Below are 19,078 nucleotides of genomic sequence, written 5' to 3'. Positions count from 1 at the left end.
AAATGCCAGCTAACAAATGTAGGATGAGTGACAGAGGAAGAAAATCCATTTTAAGTCACCAGTGCCACAACTGACAGAGAAGAATCATCAGGAGGCTAAAATCACAGAATGAAAGAAAACTGTATGAAGCTGTTTAACGTAGCATGATATATAAAATTATGAAACATAAATTAGAAAAAACTAAAAATCATACCATAAGAGATGGATAAGTTAGAATACAGCAATAATAGGCCAGGCACAGTGGCTCACATCTGTAATCAATCCCAGGACTTTGGGAGGCCAAGGCAGGAGGACAGCTTGAGCCCAGGAGTTCTAGACCAGCCTGGGCAAAATAGTGAGACCTCTTCTCTAGAAAACAATAAAAAAATTAGCCAGGAGTGGTTGAAAGAACACAGGAGACAGGCTGAAGGCTCCCGCACTCCTGTAGTCCCAGCTACTTGGGGAACTGAAGCGGGAGGATCACTTGGGCCTGGGAGTTCAAGGTTGCAGTGAGCCAAGATCATGCTACTGCACTGCAGCCTGGGAGACAAAGTGAGACCTTATCTCCAAAACGAACAAACAAAAAGAATACACCAATAATAACAAAATGATGACTACATAAAGACTGTATAGAAAAAGGAAATGCTTGGAATACAGAAATAAAACTATGTATTTTAACTGTAACTACATTAGAAGGGAGTATTCTTAAAGACAAGGATGACTAGAAGGATACACAAAAATGAAAATAGCTAATAACACTCACTACAAAAGAGTGATCTTTTGGTGAGCACTTCGTATCCGTCAGGCATTGCGCTAGGTAGTTTATGCACATTGCAACAAATTTTCAGATAAATTTTACTCGGACTCATAAATCAATACAACAAAATCAATGTTTTACAAACATCCACTATGTATAAAGGCACACAAATTCCCAACCTAGACTGAAAAATAATTTACATAAGCCACACATCAGTGGAAACCTACCCACTGGAGATAATACAACATAATCTAAACAAAACTTTCAGAGACAAGGCACACGGCTTCTGGGCAGCCACAAACTCCCTGACTCTGCTGTAGTGTTGTGGCCACCAAAAGAAAGCCCAGTGGCCTCAGGTCTCTTAAAAACAAAAAGCAACCTATGGAAGATGGTGTGGCATTTGAGGAATATTTAGGGTCTGTTGAAAAACGCATCCTGTATTTTATTTCAAAAAAATACTTCCTTGTTGAATGCCAGGTATGTGAAGAGCCCTCAGAGATACACGCACACACAAAGAAAAACAAAACAACCTGTAATTAATCCCACCAAAATGTGTTCTGATGGCAGAACTATGCATCTTCTGTAATACAGCCTTTTATTAAAAATAGAAAAAATGCAGACTTACCCTTGATTATCTATATCCTCTGACCCCAGCGCCTTGGAATCAGAAAACAGCATCACTCGACTTGAAGCCATCTTGGCATCAATGGTGGAATGGGTGGAGATAAGACTCTGGACCAGCTCATGGGTAGACCCCACCTCGTCCTGTCAAGACCACCAAGAAAGGGGACGTGAGGAAAGCACAAAGATCCTGGAGAGACACTGGTTTCACTCAGTTTCTCAAAATTACCTTAGACACATTTCCTGAGAACCTTTCTTAATGCCTCAAAAAGCAGAGAAGAAAATCTTCACAACAAAGCCTGAAATGGATCCCCATCTCCACTAAACTTTTCCAAAGTTCAGGGAGTATAAAAACCTAAACTCCTAGCTAGAAAAACCTCAGTTCCAATACTACAACCACAATGCTAGCTTTTCTAACATTTTAAAATAACCCTGATTTTAACCCCATACAATTCATCTTCAGAACTAAGAAATAAGCATTTGAGCACTTTGGAGGCCAAGGCGGGCGGATCACCTGAGGTCAGGAGTTCAAGACCAGCCTGACCAACATGGTGAAACCCTGTCTTAAAAAAAAAAAAAAAGAAATAAACATTTGAAAGCCACTTTAAGATACAGAGGAGACCACTGGGAATGAGAAAAAGAAAAAGACCAATGAGAGTTGGAAAGCACACTGATTTTGTAGAAACGAGGATGGGCTGTGCAGGCACCACACTGGCAGCAGTGCCTGCGCTGGGGCCATGCATCAAGGAAGCACGGAGTACAAGACTCTTCTTGGTATAATGAAAAAAAAGTTTTCTTTTTATGCTATATATTTACAATATGCATTTAGACCTTTATTATAAGTACAGGAGAAAAGTCTTCAATAAATAAAAGCTGAGTACATTACTTTTGTGATTAAAAAATAGATAAGGAAAGAAGAATGAGAGTTCAGAACAATGACTTGTGTCTCACCAATGCCTGAAAACCGTGGCTGCCACCGAGGTCAACATAGACAGCATCTTTGTCATACAGCACACCCCCAACTCCAGAAAGAGGCGCATAAACCAGCTTCTCCTTCTCATTTAAACAGCGCTTCTTCTGTTGTTCAGGAAGAGCACAAGGGTCTGGGAGGAAACTGACGTCACTCACGGTGAAATCTCCTACGCCTAGAAGACAGGTCCCTTTTAAAAAGCCAGCTTCAGCTGACAAGAAGTCAGTAAGTACCTACTGTTCAATGTGGGGGTAAAAATGATCCACAGTCCAAGGGCTTAAACCATGACACTAAAGAAGGGCATTGTACCACACTGGAACAGTCCCCCTCTCACTACAGGACAAGAGGTCAGAGAGGAGGGCATTCGATACCATTGCAGGCCTACACATAGTTGGGTTTAAAACCTCCAGCAAGGCCATCTTCCCTTGTTTGGTCATTTTTCAGTTTTCCTGAGAAATGAAGCAATCTCGAGAATCCTATGTGTAATTCTAGCATGTTCTAACAAGACAATACCTGGCATGTGAATCTGGCTTTTATTTTTCAAGTGCGCTCCTCTTAAATAACCATAAAGCGACACTTTCCGGTCACATTTGATGTTTCTTCGGATGTCCTCTGGGTTTGTCAAATCTTCCATCCTAGAAAAATAAACTCAGCCATACAGCAGAAATGAATGCCAGAACTTCCTCTCCCTTCTTTCATGTGTCAGTGACTCATCACACTCTTGTCTGCTAAGCACGTTGTTTAGAAAACTAGAAAGTGCAGAAACAAGGAAGCAGTGTTCACCATCTACCAGAGGAAAAGGGACAGACACACAACTGTGTCTCTAGGCTGAAAGTGACATTCATTCCATAAGAAACCAGACAGGGAGATGATGTCCACCTGGGGTCAGGGAAGAGTGAAGAACATATTCAGAAAATCCCTTTCTGGAAGAGGGTGAGCCTGTACTCTGGGAATTTTACTGTCATGTGGATTCTGGCAGGTGAAAAAAGGGTATTCCAGGCTGAGAAAACTATGTGAGGAAGAGCACAAAGGAAGGAAAATGAAGGCACACAAGACGAACTCAAGCACACAGGTACAAGGCAGCATCACTGAAAACTGAGGCTGAACATAGAATGAGGCCACATCCTGTAGCCTTAAATGCTTCCAAATCCACCCATTTTCCTAAACATCTCATCATTAATTTACTCCCAAAGGCACAGCAACTTAGAGCAATAAGTAGACATTTTCCATCAACTGCACTTCTACCCCCCACTATTCAAATAGGCACAAAATAAATCATATCACTGTTCTTTTCTTTTTCTAGCCTTTTTAACTTTGAAATATATGGCCCAGAAAGAAAAAGTTTACAATCACTTTTTACCTGTCTGCCAGGATATAAGGGTGAGAAGTTTGCCATGTGAGAGGCCTAAACTTCATAACTGTAATAAAACGGCCCAGATTGTGGATTTCTTGGTTTTGATATTCTCCATGCACCATTCCAGAAAGGTAGAACAGCTTTGCACCCTAAACATTAAAGGAAAATTAAAACTTAAATTTCAATTAAATTCTCATTAATACTGCTGCAAAATAAGAACTCTAAACAAGAAGCAATTGTAAGAAGGGAGACTTCCAGCAAACCACTGTCCTGAGGCTTCCAGAGCCTTGCTGGCTTCTTGCAGGACTTTAGAACCCCACAGAGGGAGACTGCTTTGCAGCCAAGCAGAAGTGTCTAAGAATGGTGAGGAGAAGGAGGTGAGCCCTCTGAACACAGAAATGGTTCTGTGGCCAATGAACCAGAGCAGTATGCAAAAGAAGGGGCAGTGCCTGGTCCTATAACTGTGAGAAACTCCTGATATACTCTATTTATAAAGTCCCAATCCCAAAACAGCCAGACACTGCCTGGTGCAGCAGGTACAATAGACCAGTGAGATACACCAAGAGGCTCAGAATGAGCAGTCTCTTGAGGGAAATCTTCCAGAGACTATGAACACACACACAAAGGAAATTCGGGAGGTGAATGCTATAGAGATGTTTACTAATATCTCTTCAGTCTTTTTTTTTTTTTTAGATGGAATCTCACTCTGTCACCCAGGCTGGAGTGCAATGACACGATCTCAGCTCACTGTACCCTCTGCCTCCCAGGTTCAAGCAATTCTTATGTCTCATCCTCACAAGTAGCTGGAATTGCAGGCGCACGCCACCACACTGGCTAATTTTTGCATTTCTATTACAGATAGGTTTGGCCATGTTGCCCTGAGCTCGAAACTCCTGGCCTCAAGTGATCTGCCCACCTCTGCCTCCCAAAGTGCTGTTATTACAGGCGTGAGCCACTGCACTTGGTCTCTTCAGTCTACTTTAAAAGGATTATACTGTTAGTACCAAACAATTATTTCTCTTCCTACCGGGTAAACTTCTGTCCAGAACCTGTGTTTTAATCGCTTCTTTGTCTTCTTCAGTTGCTTATTATGCTTGAAGGAGTCGAGGTGGGTGAGAACTCCCATAATTTTAGGAAAGCCGTGTACTTGACAGATGTTTAGAAACTCAAACGTTTCCATTTCAAACCCAAAGCTGGCATCTATAAGCATCAGTACCTAAAAGCAGAACACATCATTTCTCAAAGAAACTACCAAAACAGACCACCTACACTAGGGGTTGGCAACTGGCCCACGGGCCAAATCCAGCCCAACTCCTGTTTTTGTAACTAAACTTTAATTGGGACATAGCCATGTAATTCATTTACATATTGTCTATGGCTGCCTGTGCACTACAACTGCAGAGCTAAGTAGCTGCAAGAGATATGATCCATGAAGCCAAAAATATTTACTATCTGGCCTTTGACAGAAAAGTCCCAATCCAGACTAAATCAAATGACTAATAGGCATCACCCTATTAGTGAGAAACCACCACTCCTCTGACTTGCTCTAAAAGGCAACCATAAGACAATGGCCACTAGGATATAAACTTTCATTTTAAGAATTTTAATGTATGAGAATTACTCAGAAAAGGCTGGGTCTAACCTGGACCTTACCTAAAAAATCCTAATTTAAAGAAGTGAAGTTTTCTGTAAGGTATTTTTAAGCCAAATAACAGGTCTCTTGACACCCAAATAATGGGAAGAAAATGGTAATCAATGAAATATTAAATATGTCTTAATCTCCTCATAGGAAAAAAAGATCTGTTTTTTGCTGGGAAGTATGCAGTGGAAACCTTTATCTTATATGTTGATTTGTATAACTCAATTGCTCAGAATTTTTTTTTTTTAAGTCAAAATATAGTACGATTATGATGAATAGTAGTCTACAAGAAAATTTAAGCAGGTAAGACCAATTTTTAAAATTTAAGACACTTCAAAGATGCAAAATAATTTCAGAATTGATTCCTGGAAACTTCTAGTTTTAATATTAAAGACACTTCTGTTCTTATCTTTCCTTAGATAACTAAAAATAACAAAAAAATGGAAACAGAAATGCCCATCTTTGATTAAACTGAGAAACATTCAAAATCCGAAACCACAGAATATATGGAGCTGGGCTTCTAAGAAAGCACAGCTCCCACTGCAGACTGAGGCAGCAAGCCCTCCAGCAACACTGGACCAGCTCAAAGGACAGGTGGACTATCGTCACACCACATCTGATGCCACAGAGTGCCAAGGGGCAAGCAGCTGGCTGTAGGGTCAGGAAGAACAGAGGGCAAACTGTATCTCAGCTGCCAGTCTTTGTCATCTAAGCCACTGTTACTCCCCTAATGCACACAAACATGTATGCACCTAAATTTACATATTGTGTGTGTCTCTGCGTACTCAGGAGGCTTTGACAAACCAGAGCAGAGCAAGCAACATAAGGTAGGGTAAATAAATTATGGTGCATCCATAGAATGAATTAAAAAGGAGGCAGAACTACAATACTTACTGATTACATACCTCCAAGATATATGACATGAAAAAAGCAAAACACAGAACAGTGTGTCAAATAAGCTACATTTGTGTTTTTAAAGGGTGGTGTGTGTGTTTATACGCATCCGGAAGAATACTGCTCTGCAGGGATCTGAGAGACCAGCAGTTAGAGCAGGGAAAAAGAAAATGTGCATTGTGTGGACCCTGCATTACAGTCAGAGTACTTTACCTTGTGTGTGTTCCTTTTGAAAATGTTAAAAAGATTTACATAATAGGCATCTCTTTCAATGATGGTTAAGAGGCTGGGAAGGGTAGCAGGGAGGGAGGGACAAAGAGGGAAAGGTTAACAGGTAAAAAAAATACACTTCAGCCGGGCGCGGTGGCTCACGCCTGTAATCCCAGCACTTTGGGAGGCTGAGGCAGGTGGATCACGAGGTCGAGAGATTGAGACCATCCTGGTCAACATGGTGAAACCCCGTCTCTACTTAAAATACAAAAAATTAGCTGGGCATGGTGGCACGTGCCTGCAATCCCACCTACTCAGGAGGCTGAGGCAGGAGAATTGCCTGAACCCAGGAGGCAGGGGTTGCGGTGAGCTGAGATCGCGCCATTGCACTCCAGCCTGAGTAACAAGAGCAAAAACTCCGTCTCAAAAAAATAAAAAATAAAAAATACACTTCAATAAAATAAATTCTAGTGTCCAACAGCACGATAGGGTGGCTATAATTTTAATTTAGAATAACTAAAAGAATGAAATTGAAATGTTCCTAACACAAAGAAATGATAAATGTTTGAGGTGATAGATATCCTAATTACCCTGATTTGATCATCACACATTGTATACTTCTAACAAAATATCACATGTATCCCATAAATATGTACAACCATTATGTATTCATAATTAAAAATAAAAATGTAATGACATCTCTTAATATGTATGTCTTCAAAATTAGAAACTTGCTACATTTTAAATAAAAGAGAAACAAATGACTTCTTTGATCTATCCCAATCATTTCAAGTATACAAGATTTAGTAAGCTTACACTACATTAATAACAACACTTACTTTTATTAACGAAAGCATTACATGTTCAAAATTTGAATGTTATTTAGCTTCCTGACATTACAAGGACACAACTTAAAAATCTGTATTACTTTTTACTTTGTAATTTAGGAGTTTCCTGGGCAAAAGACAAAATGTGTAGCTCTTTGTTACCACACCAAAGAGCTGTCTAGAAAAAACTAAATAAAAATGAAAAAACCAAGGTATCTGTCACCCCACACTTCCTAATCAATATGTTTTGTTTTTTTACTAATTTGTATTTTAGTTTTGCTAATTTAAAAGACAGTTAATAGAATATCGGAAAATAGGAACCTTACCATTTCCATAAATGCAAACGCGTGTACGTTTTCTATACACTGAGTACTGTATAGATTTTCTACTGATAAACTCTGACCACTTCCTGAGGGCAATTCATGTACTTACTGATCATTATCATTAAGGAGGAAGGTTCTGGAACCATCGGGAACAAGGGTCCCACCTTCACACAAGTTACTTAACTGCTGGGAGTCTCCATTTCATCTTATGGAAACAACAGATAATACCGACTCACCTCAACAGTGTATCAAGGGTTTATGTAAGATAAATTTGTAGAAAGCAGTTAGCACAGTGCCAGAAAGGGTCCAGGAAGAAATGGTACTTACTATAATATATTTGAATGTATGTATATGTGTGCATGCGTGTGTGTACTGTACCTGTCTGTAGAGTGTACGTACACACACACACACACACACATACATACGTTCATTATACAACTCATTAACCTGTATGTGTGTATGTATATATGAGTTAATGAGTTCTTATTAGCTGTGTTCATTAAAGGTTTTTCTCCATCTTGTGATTTGCTTTTAGATTATGGAATATGTTTCATTGTGCACATTCCATTTTTATTATTAATATAACAACATTTATTACTATCATCATCAATTCAATCACATGTACTGTATCCCTGATGAAGACCATGTTTCCTCTAACAATCATAAAACTCTCTTCCCTTCATCATGGGGTAAATAACCCACCACAATGCTGTAAATCTCCATCAGCACCCCAGGCTGCCCCTGCTGACTTACCAGATCTGCTACTTTAGCCAGATCAATCATCATGTTAATGTCACATCCACATTCAATAATGGTGAGTCTGCGCTTTTTACCTATAAGTGAAAAGATAAAAAGTTCACTTTAAAAAGACTAAAAAAACTCTAAGCATCAACTCTAATTTTCATGTTTTAATTGTATCCAGTAAAACACCATATATGTTTACAGGAGTGTATTAGAAGTTCGTTTTTATAGGCAGAAACTGGTAACATAAAATAAATTTCATCTTGTTTTTCTTGCTGTGTTCTAAGCTGAAATAATATCAGAAGTCTTCCCAGATGAATAAAAGCATTCACACAGAGAAAATCCTCACTGCACAGGCTCCGTGATAACCACGATCCTGCTGTTCAGCTGCAGGCCGATGTCTTCACCTTTATCAAGACTTCCTGTATGCCAACTATAGCTAAAAACATCATCAAACATAATGCAATAGAATATTCATAACAATAATTATTTCTAAATTAAGGTAAAAAGAAAATGGTCAAGAAAATATGGGTTGGGCACAGTGGTTCACACCTTTAGTCCCAAAACCTTGGGAGGCCAATGCAGGCAGATCCCTTGAGCCAGGGAGTTTTGACACCAGCCTGGGTCACATGGGGAAACCCCATCTCTACAGGAAAAGGGAAAAAAAAAAAAAAAGGAAAAATTAGCCAGGCATGGTGGCATACACTACTCAGAAGGCTAAGGTAGGGGGATTGCTTGAGCCTCGGAGGTTGAGGCTACAGTGAGCTGTAATCACCCCACTACACTCCAGCCTGTGCCACAGAGTTAAGACTTCTGTCTCAAAAAAAGAAAAAGAAAATATGGATTCTCCAAAGATTAAAAAAAGCCTCAGTCCAAGTGTATTATTGCAATAACAAAAGATTTCAGACTGTACATTGCAATTCTACCACTGGAAGCTTGTTTCATTTTCCCTCAAACTTGGAAAGGTCACCATCTCCCAAAGCAGACAAATTATCATAGGAAAAAGAGAAAACTCACTTCCATCAGAATGTGGCTTCATAAGGGCAAGCATGTGCACCTGGCACATATGAAGCGTGTGCTATCTGTTAAATGATGTGTTCACGAGGTGACCAGGCCTCCTAGGCCCTTCCACGGAACATACCTGGCAAAGCCATAGGGCAGTCACGATAAGACATGTATCACATTCTTATCTCTGAGAACTTACCCTTCTCTGAAGCTATAGCCAACTTAGTAAAAGCATAAGAGAGGTTAACATGATATGACAATCTTTAGTATGTTCCACTCAAGGAAACAACAAATACATGCATATTCCTTAGATGACACCAGCCATGCCAACTGTGTCTGTGGCAGCATCTCCTACCTGACACGATTGTCACTGGGCCTCTGATCTCCGTCAACTTCTGCCGGGTGAAGTTCCGAATGAGGCATTGTATCAAAGTGCTCTTTCCAACTTTTGGAGGCCCCATCACTACCACCACTATTGGTGGGGGCTCTAGTGGAGTTCGATCAACCACTGGAATATGATGCTTTTTTGTCTTCAAATCCTGAGTTCTATTCATGAAAACCAAAAATAGTAATTCATTTTCAAAATGGAGTAAAAGGTATCAATCTTGTAAGTAGGCTTTTTTAAAGTATACTTACAGAGAGCACTTTAGTGTTTTGGAGAGTACAACAGACAATATATAAATATATTAACTTGTTTATTATTGGCTTGTTAATTTCTGGCCCCCATCCAAATAATTGCTATTCGATAACATGTAACAAGACGACTTCAATAGTATATAGAGTTGAAAATTAAACACCCCTTAAATCTGACTGGGTTTTATGAGTGACTTTAATAGTAAAAGGTAACTACTGAGGCAGTGCATCATAATAGACAAGAGCAAAAGCTCTAGAGTTAAATTTGGCTCTCCTATTTACTGGTTATATGATTGGAGGGAACTTGTTTTCTTGACCTCAGTTTTCTTAGCCCCAAAACGAGGGCAGCCTTACTCTGGTAAGGCTGCTGGAAACATTTAGTTGAAAAATGTTTAAAGTACATTGCTAGGCATATCACAAGGACTCACTAAACAAAGCTATGTTAGTATTAAATACCGTAATTTTTGTATTTTATATTACAACTATGTAAAACATATCCAGAGGGAAAAAGTACATTTATCACCACAGAAACAGTTTAAAGTTTAGGAACAAACAAATTCTATGAATTCTTTTATCTTGGGCAAGAAACACCAACCAGTGTGCAGATGCTGAAGGCAAGACAGCTTCTATGGGAAAGATTTCTCATGTTTTAGTGAAAGCCACAGAGCATGCATCTCCATGTCCTCTGGAGCTGGACTACACTAGTGAATCCAAATGTCACCTGTGAGAGGCTCCTACTATTTAAAATGCATCAACGGAAGAACCACCAGACTGCAGCCAAACATACCTGTGAAAGGATCGAGCCATCCTCACAGCAGACTGAACTGCAAAGGCTTTGGGATTTCTCTTCCGGGCATCTTCTTCATCTCCTAGCTGGAGATCCTGCAGATGCCGCTTCTTTTTCTTTTCAGCTTTGGGCCCACTGTTTTTCTTTCTGTGTTTCTTCTGGTCCTTAGCCTCCATAGTGGCTATTTACCAATAACAAGTAACTCTAATCTACAAGGAAGAAGGTTGGGGTAAGGATGTGGGAGAAGCATTTTACAATCCAGGCAATACCCAGGGAAAAAACAGTAAATTTCACTTATTTCTTTATGAAGAGATAATGTATTTGTTCACTGAACAAGGGTAGAAACTGCTTAACCATCCCCAATCTCATTTCTGTTATGCTATAAATTAGATGAGTTACCTCTGCTAAGGTTACATTTTATGGTTAAGTTACTTTTTAATCATCTTAAGTGTCAATATCAAAAGTATTTATTTCTGCAAGGATGGAAATATTCTATATCTGTGCTTTTCAGCCATTTAGCCATTCGCCACATGTGGTTACTTAAAATGTACTTAGGGAAACTGAAAAAATCAATTTTTAATTGATTACACTCTATAAATGGTCACATGTGGCTACCATACTGGACAGCTCAGACTTAGATATCAACGGGACTAATGAAGTGATTTCCTAACTTAAACTAAAACTTACATTTCAATAAAAAATATAAAAACTTTTTTTTTTTTTGAGGCAGGGTTTTGCTCTTGTCGCCCAGGCTGGAGAGCAATGGCAAAATCTTGGCTCACTGAAACCTCCGTCTCCCAGGTTCAAAGTGATTCTCCTGCCTCAGCCTCCCAAGTAGCTGGGATTACAGGCATGCACCACCACACCCCGCTAATTTTGTGCTTTTAGTAGAGACGGGGTTTCACCATGTTGGCCAGGCTGGTTTTGAACTCCCAACCTCAGGTGATCCACCTGCCTCGGCCTCCCAAAGTCCTGGGATTACAGGTGTGAGCCACTGTGCCAGGCCTAAAAACATTTTTATGAACCTCCAATATAATCGCAGTATTACTTTTAGTACCTGTTGACTCTGCAAAACTTCTAAATTACAACTCATCTACATACATTTGAAAAACAGCAGTTATCTGTATGTGTGAGAAATGACTGGTTCTAGATGATGCCTGGAGACTCCACGGACTTAACAGAGACCCTTCCAGTGATTTCTGAGCTACCTGGCAATCTGTAGCCAATAAATTGGTAATCACTGAATTAGTGAGCTTTTAGGAAATCGGGGTACATAAAATCTGACAGTTTGTTTTTAAAAAGGTGGGGCAGGGTGCCACTTTATTCAATTAAGGTACTGTATTAATTCCGTTTAATAAATATTTGTGTCTGTCTATGATGTGCTAGGCGCTGTGCCAGTAAATAGGTACAGCTATGATCTGATTTGCAGAGGTAAATCCAAAATAGAATCTTCCATGTCATGCAATGAGGGATACATTCGAAGACTGCACTGGAGCATGGAGGTAAGTCAAAGGCTTCCCACAGGTACATACACCAGTGTGGAAAAAGAAAGTTGTTTTTTTTTTTTTTTTTTTTTTAGACAAGAGTCTCGCTCTGTCGCCAGGCTGGAATGCAGTGGCGCCATCTCAGCTAACTGCAACCTATGCCTTCCGGGTTCAAGAGATTTTTCTGCCTCCACCTCCACAGAGTAGCTGGGACTACAGGTACGCGCCACCATGCCCAGCTAATTTTTTTTTTTTTTTTTTTTTTGCATTTTTAGTGGAGACGGGTTTCACCACGTTGGCCAGAATGGTCTCGACCTGTTGACTTCGCGATCCGCACACCCCGGCCTTTCACTGGGATTACTGGCGTAAGCCACCCCGCCGGGCCCATTAAGTCTTTATATATCAACAGAAATTCAAGGAACGCTGGTCGGAAGTTAGGAGAGCTGGGCACTAGGAGCGCTCTGAAACTGAACAGCTGTGTGATTTCAGAGACTATGTTTCTTCTCTACTATATTTTAGTTCCGAACTTGTACTAATGTTTTACTCTCCATGTCTTTCTTCTTGGTGGGAAAAGCACAATTTGGGGTCAACAGATCCGACTCAGGTCTAAGTCGCCTGCCAGGACCCCATCTCCGGGAAACGATGTCTCTGTGCTACCTTGCCTCCCCGTCCCGTCACTCCTCCAACGACCCCGGCACACCTCCCACAGATGCGAAATATGCCGATTCTCCAAAGCAAAGATGACTCGGAGGACCGGGGAACGACCTTCCCACCTGCACGACTGGGGAGCCTCCCAGTGCCCAAGACCCAGGGGGTCTTACCGCCACCTACCACAGCCAGACACTGAATCGGATCACAAGTCGCCACTTCTCAAGTCCGCATGGAAACCACCGGAAACGGAAATTCACCATCGCACCGACTCGCCGGAGGGAAACACGAAGGCGGAAAAAAGAAACCGGCCGGGGGGGACGACTTTCAGTGGGGAGCCGGAAGAACGAGTTGTGAACAGCTGAGTGTACGCGCAGGCGCCGTCCACGCAGTGCGGGCGGGAGGGTCCGCGTCGCTCCTGACTCCGCCCCTCCCGCCCTCGGAATCGGCAGCCTCCGCTCCGGCGGTGGGACTCCCCGGCAGCGCGCACCGCGCTCCCCGGAATCCTCCCGGAAGGCAAGGGCGGCTGTGCGACCTGGCGCAGGTAACTTGGTGTGTTTCAAAAGCCGGAAGGAGACACGTTTGGTCCTGGCCGCCCAGGGGTCACCGTGCCGGGGAGGAATGGACTGTCGCTCGATTGGGATTCCACTTCCTCCTCTATAAAGATGACAGATGAGGGACATTCGCGTTCCCGGGTGCCCTAAAGCCCTCTTTTGGCCGGGCGCGGTGGCTCACGCCTGTAATCCCAGCACTTTGGGAGACCAAGGCGGGAGGATCACTTGAGCCCAGGAGTTCAAGACCAGCCTGGGCAACATAGGGAGACCCCTTCTCGCGGTTGAGGGGCGGGGGGAAGGGGAAACGAGCGGGCGTCGTGGCTGGCGCCTGTAGTCCCAGCTACTCTGGAGGCTGAGGCGGGAGGATCGCTTGAGCCCGGGAGGCGGAGGGTACAGTGAGCTGCGATTGAGCCACTGCACTCCAGCCTGGGCGGGAGAGCAAGACACTATTTCAAAGAAAAATGAATAAAATAAGGCCCTCTTTTGCCAGGACCAACAGACTCTGAGGACAGGGACAAAGTGACCCAGCCTAATGCCTTGCCTTCCGTGCTCCTGGGAAGGGGACTTCCCCTGAGGGATCACCTTTGATGGCCAGGAGATGAGCGTGCGGTGCAGACAAGGCAGCGCGTGCAGCATCCGCCACACCAACTCGTACAGCCCCGTCATAGTCTTGTGGCGCTAGGGCACCCTCTCTCCCTCCCGCCCACTTCCGCGCCGTGACGGCTTTTTATCCACCCCTGCGGCAGGAGCGGGCCACCGCCCCGCGGCCAAACCACTTTCCACTGCCAACAGTTCACCTCGCCCCCGCTGCCATCTTCCTCCTCCTGACTGAACACTTATTTAGGGCTTTTCTACTTGTTTATTTTTAATGTTTATAATGACGCGATCTCACTCTGTTACCCTGGCTGCAGTCCAATTGTGCAGTCATAACTCCCTGCAGCCTCCATGTCGTAAACTCAAGTGATTCTACCACGTCAGCCTCTTGAGTAGCTGGGACTACAGGTGCATGCCACCATGCCCAGTTAAATCTTTTATGTCTTATTTTGCAGACATAGAGTCTTGCTACGTTGTCCAGGTTGGTCTCAAACTCCTGGGCTCAAGTAATCCTCCCACCTCGGCTTCCCACAGTTCTGGATTAGAGGCATGAACCACAGTGCCCTGTCTATTTATTTGTAACTCTGAAAGTTCTCAGAAGTATAAGAATGGCCCAACAGTGTGCAAACATAGGAGGAATGGCTAGAAAGCATTCAAAGAGAGATCAAAGGGAGACTCTCTGATTATGGGACGAACAGAGGACTTCGAAGAAAGAAACTAGAAAAAAAAAAAGAAAGAAACAGGAAATGGAAGGGGTCCTAGTAGGACAAAGACATTTCCTAAGGCCAACACAGCATCCATGCTCCCTAGCATGGATGTTTTCTTTTTGATGATTTCTAAGTCTTTTTTAAAAAATATATTTTGAATAGTAGTCCTTTATCTAATATGTCTTTTGCAAATATTTTCTGTCTGTCTGTGGCTCATCTTCTTATTCTTTTGACAGTGTCTTAAAGCATAAATTTTTAATTTTGATATATTACAGCTTATTCATTTCATAAAAAAATGGATTATGCCTTTAGTGCTGCCTCCAAAAAGTCTTCTCCAAACCCAAGATTATCTAGATTTTCTTCTCTGTTATCATCTGGAAGTTTCATAGTTCTGTATCTTACTTTTAGGTCTGTGATTCATTTTGATTAACTTTTATATAGAATGTAATGTATCTAAATTCATTATTTTTGCACATAGCTATTAAATTGCTTCAGCACTATTTGTTGAAAAGACCACTTTTTCTTTACTGCATCACTTTAGCATAGATCTTTTACATTTCAAAATAACCCAATAAATAGAGAAACTAAATTAACAACAAAAACAAAATTATATTACAACATTTAACCAAATGAAATGACAAGATATGATCATACAAAAATTATTTTGCTGGACCAAACTGTCAAGTGCAACAACATTTGCATGCTATAAAAATAAAGGTCTGGAATAAAAAAGAGGACAAAGTGATTTCAGAAGGCGCTGAGAGCCAGGCATTTCTAAAATTGCTAGCAAGATTAAAAATTACAATAAACAAGAAAACATTTTTATAAACAACAAAGTTAAGTGATGATATGCATACAAAACAGGTGAAAGCTATAATCTAGTATTTCAAATATAGTTAACAGTAACTAAGACCATTTAGAGTTCTTCTCCAAGAAAACACCAAATGGCAGATGATGCCAGTGCAGTAGGTGGGGGGAGGGGTTGGGTAGGTCCCAGGGACCCTGGGATGGGGGGGCATATTGGTGTCCATGAACGGTTTGGCAGTGGCATTGGGAGCCAGGGTCATGGCCATGGACAAGGCCCTAGAGCTCTCAGAGTCAAGGCCAAGGATAAGGAGTGGATGCCTGTCACCAAGCTGGGCTGCCTGGTGAAGGACATGAAGATCAAGTGCCTTGAGGAGATCTATCTCTTCTCCCTGCTCATCAAGGAACCTGAGATCATTGACTTTTTCCTGGGGGCCTCTCTCAAGGATGAGGTTTTGAAGAGTATGCTGGTGCAAAAGCAGACCTGTGCTGGCCAGTGCACCAGGTTCAAGGCGTTTGTTGCAATTGGGGACAACAATGGCCACGTCTGTCTCGGTGTTAACTGCCCCAAGGAGGTGGCCACTGCCATCAGCATGGCTTTCATCCTGTCCAAGCTCTCCATTGTCCCCTTTCATGGAGGCTACTGGGGGAACAAGATCGACAAGCCCCACAACATCCCTTGCAAGCCAAGGCGAACTTTGATGGCATCTCTAAGAGCTACAGCTACCTGACCCTCGAACTCTGGAAGGAGACTGTATTCACCAAGTCTCCCTGTCGGGAATTCACTGACCACCATGTCAAGACGCACACCAGAGTCTTGTACAGAGGACCCAGGCTCCAAATATGGCTAAAGCATAGGCTTTTTATACAAGAGAAATAAAGTAAATGAAGCCTGGTGGTGGGGAAGAATATTTAGGAAACCAATAAAAGCTATTAAAGAGTAGTATATTGATGAATTAGGAAGAGATAGAAATGATTAGACAACAGAAAACTACAAATTTTTGTGACTGGCTTCTTTCACTTAGCATTTTTTCTTTCACTTAGGTTAATCAGTGTTGAAGCATGCATCAGTATGCAAGCAATTTATTTTTATGTTGAATATGAATATACATACAGTAACATTTGTTTCTTATTTGATAGGCATTTGAGTTGTTTTCACTTTTGGCTATTACAAATAATGTTGCTGTAAATATTTACATACAAGTTTTTGTAGGTCCACCTTTTCACGTCTCTTGGGAGAATATGCCTGGGAGTGGAATAGCTGGGTGATGTAGCAGCTCTGTGCTTCCCGTGTTGAGGAACTGCCAGACTGTTTTCCAAAATGGTTGCCCCATTTACAATCCCACTAAATTGCTCCATTTGAAGGGTCTCCGGTTTCCTTATAGAACCACTCAATCATGGTGTCAATACAACCAGCAGTAAAAGTATGTCATACAACTGAGGATCCTTTTTCTCTCACCGCATTGACTAAAGTGAAGTCATTCTAGCACAGCCTTTGTAAACCTAAGCCAAGTGTTCTCTGAGTTTCCTTCCAGTTTTCAAATCTAAACTTTCACCATCACTATTTCAACTTCAGCATCACAGCCTTGGTGCCACGTTGACCTGCTTGAAGCCCTTCCTGTAAAGGCTCTTTCGGTTCCTAAATCCATGTTACACCAAAAGTGAAGCATTTCTTCCTGCATCATTATTGAGCATTCCACACTGAAGCTCTGGCCCCCTGCCCTGTCCCACTTGGCCTGTGTAGTGCTAGCCATAAATATAGACACCACGTGACTTATGGACCTTGCTTCAAATTCCAAGTGAAGAAAACGAGAGAAATGGTGAAATCAGTAATAAAAATTATCAGTCTCTTTTCCTTAAATGTATTATACGATATAGGTAATTACTTAGAGTGTCAACTAAAGAGGCAGACTTGCCTAACACTTCTAGGACATCTCTGTTCCTACTTTAAGAGACTAATAATTTGGACTCTTTTCATAGTCTTTGTAAACGGTTTTGTTTTTGTAACTGAAGTTCATGACATCATATGACATACAGATAACAGAGCTAATAATTCTTTGGCCTGCTTTCTCACCCACATACTCCTTATAATTTATTTGATTTTCAATGATTCAAGTAATAGGATCCTACCACTTCCTATTGGTAGCAGTTTTTACAGTTTGGTGGTCCTAAAGGTTAGTTTTTCATGCCTAATATGCAGTTGTAGTAGGTTTTTTTTTTCCCTTTAAGTTCTGGGGTACACATGCAGAACATGCAGGTTTGTACATGGGTATGCACATGCCATAGTGGTTTGCTGTACACATCAACCCAACATCTACATTAGGTATTTCTCCTAAGGCTAGCCCTCCCCTACCACCCAACAGGCCCCAGTGTGTCCTGTGACCATGTATTCTCATTGTTCGACTCCCATTTATGAGTGAGAACGCACAGTGTTTGGTTTTCTGTTCTTGTGTTAGTTTGCTGAGGATGATGGTTTCCAGCTTCATCCATGTCCCTGGAAAGGATATGAACTCATCCTTTTTTATGCTGTATAGTATTCCATGGCATATGGTGTATATGTGCCACATTTTCTTTATCCAATCTGTCACTGATGGGCATTTGGGTTGGTTCTAAGTCTTCACTATTGTGAACAGTACCACAATAAACATACACGTAACATACACGTGCATGTGTCTTTATAGCCGAATGATTTATAATCCTTTGGGTATATACCCAGTAATGGGATTCCTGGGTCAAATGGTATTTCTAGTTCTAGATCCTTGAGGAATCACCACACTGTCTTCCACAAAGGTTGAGCTAAATTACACTCCCACCAACAGTGTAAAAGCATTCCTATTTCTCCACATCCTCTCTAGCATGTTGTTTCATGACTTTTTAATGATTGCCATGCTAACTGGCGTGAGATGGTATCTCATTATGGTTTTGATTTGCATTTCTCTAATGACCAGTGATGATGAGCTTCTTTTCATGTTAGTTGGCTGCATAAATGTTTTCTTTTGAGAAGTGTCTGTTCATATCCTTCACCCACTTTTTGATGGGCTTGTCTTTTTCTTGTAAATTTAAGTTCTTTGTAGATTCTGGATATTAGCCCTTTGTCAGATGAATAGATTGCAAAAATGTTCTCCCATTCTGTAGCTTGCCTGTTCACTCTGATGATGTTTCTTTTGCTGTGCAGAAGCTTTTTAGTTTAACTAGATCTCACTTGTCAATTTTGGCTTTTGTTGCCATTGCTTTTAGTGTTTTAGTCACGAAGTCTTTGCCCATGCCTAGGTCCTGGCTAAAATCTATATAATATAGATGAGATTATAAATCTGAAGTTTTAACACTAACAAAAAGAAACCCAGGTCATCTTGCTAAGTCTTGTTTCTATTTTGTTCCTGACAGTCAGTAGAAAGGCAGTTGTATTTGGTTATGTTAGTCCCATCTATTTTTGTTAATTTTATTATTTGCAAAAATATTTTGTAGGTATTCTATTTATAGAAAGATAATGATGTAACATTTTTTGTTAAATATGGATATTTATGATAAAATGAATTTTTGTTTCTTT

At 41.3% G+C, this 19,078-nt stretch overlaps 1 protein-coding gene and 1 pseudogene across 2 annotated transcripts in view; one reads left to right on the top strand and one right to left on the bottom strand.

Moving 5' to 3' along the window:
- The window catches only part of BMS1 (BMS1 ribosome biogenesis factor), a 43,176-nt gene extending 30,025 nt beyond the window's left edge, over positions 1 to 13,151 (bottom strand). Inside the window, exons 1-9 of one of the 2 annotated variants that reach the window (XM_010340637.3) lie at positions 13,056 to 13,151; positions 10,741 to 10,949; positions 9,676 to 9,866; positions 8,328 to 8,407; positions 4,709 to 4,897; positions 3,688 to 3,830; positions 2,841 to 2,962; positions 2,309 to 2,502; positions 1,362 to 1,501 (exon numbers count right to left, since the gene is read on the bottom strand). In XM_010340637.3, the coding sequence (XP_010338939.1) occupies positions 1,362 to 1,501; positions 2,309 to 2,502; positions 2,841 to 2,962; positions 3,688 to 3,830; positions 4,709 to 4,897; positions 8,328 to 8,407; positions 9,676 to 9,866; positions 10,741 to 10,916 (1,235 nt within the window). In that variant the 5' untranslated portion in view covers positions 10,917 to 10,949; positions 13,056 to 13,151. Of the gene's footprint in view, positions 1 to 1,361; positions 1,502 to 2,308; positions 2,503 to 2,840; positions 2,963 to 3,687; positions 3,831 to 4,708; positions 4,898 to 8,327; positions 8,408 to 9,675; positions 9,867 to 10,740; positions 10,950 to 13,045 lie in introns of both variants that reach the window. The other variant, XM_074382082.1, reaches the window with a different exon arrangement.
- A 131-nt stretch (positions 13,152 to 13,282) lies between these two features.
- Positions 13,283 to 18,963, top strand: LOC141580559 (small ribosomal subunit protein uS5 pseudogene; annotated as a pseudogene).
- Positions 18,964 to 19,078: the final 115 nt, after the last annotated feature.

The sequence above is a fragment of the Saimiri boliviensis genome, chromosome 12, assembly GCF_048565385.1.
Source record: "Saimiri boliviensis isolate mSaiBol1 chromosome 12, mSaiBol1.pri, whole genome shotgun sequence".
NCBI classification, from domain to species: domain Eukaryota; kingdom Metazoa; phylum Chordata; class Mammalia; order Primates; family Cebidae; genus Saimiri; species Saimiri boliviensis.
The sequence above is the reverse complement of the archived record's forward strand: the minus strand, read 5'-3'. Positions and strand labels throughout refer to the sequence as shown.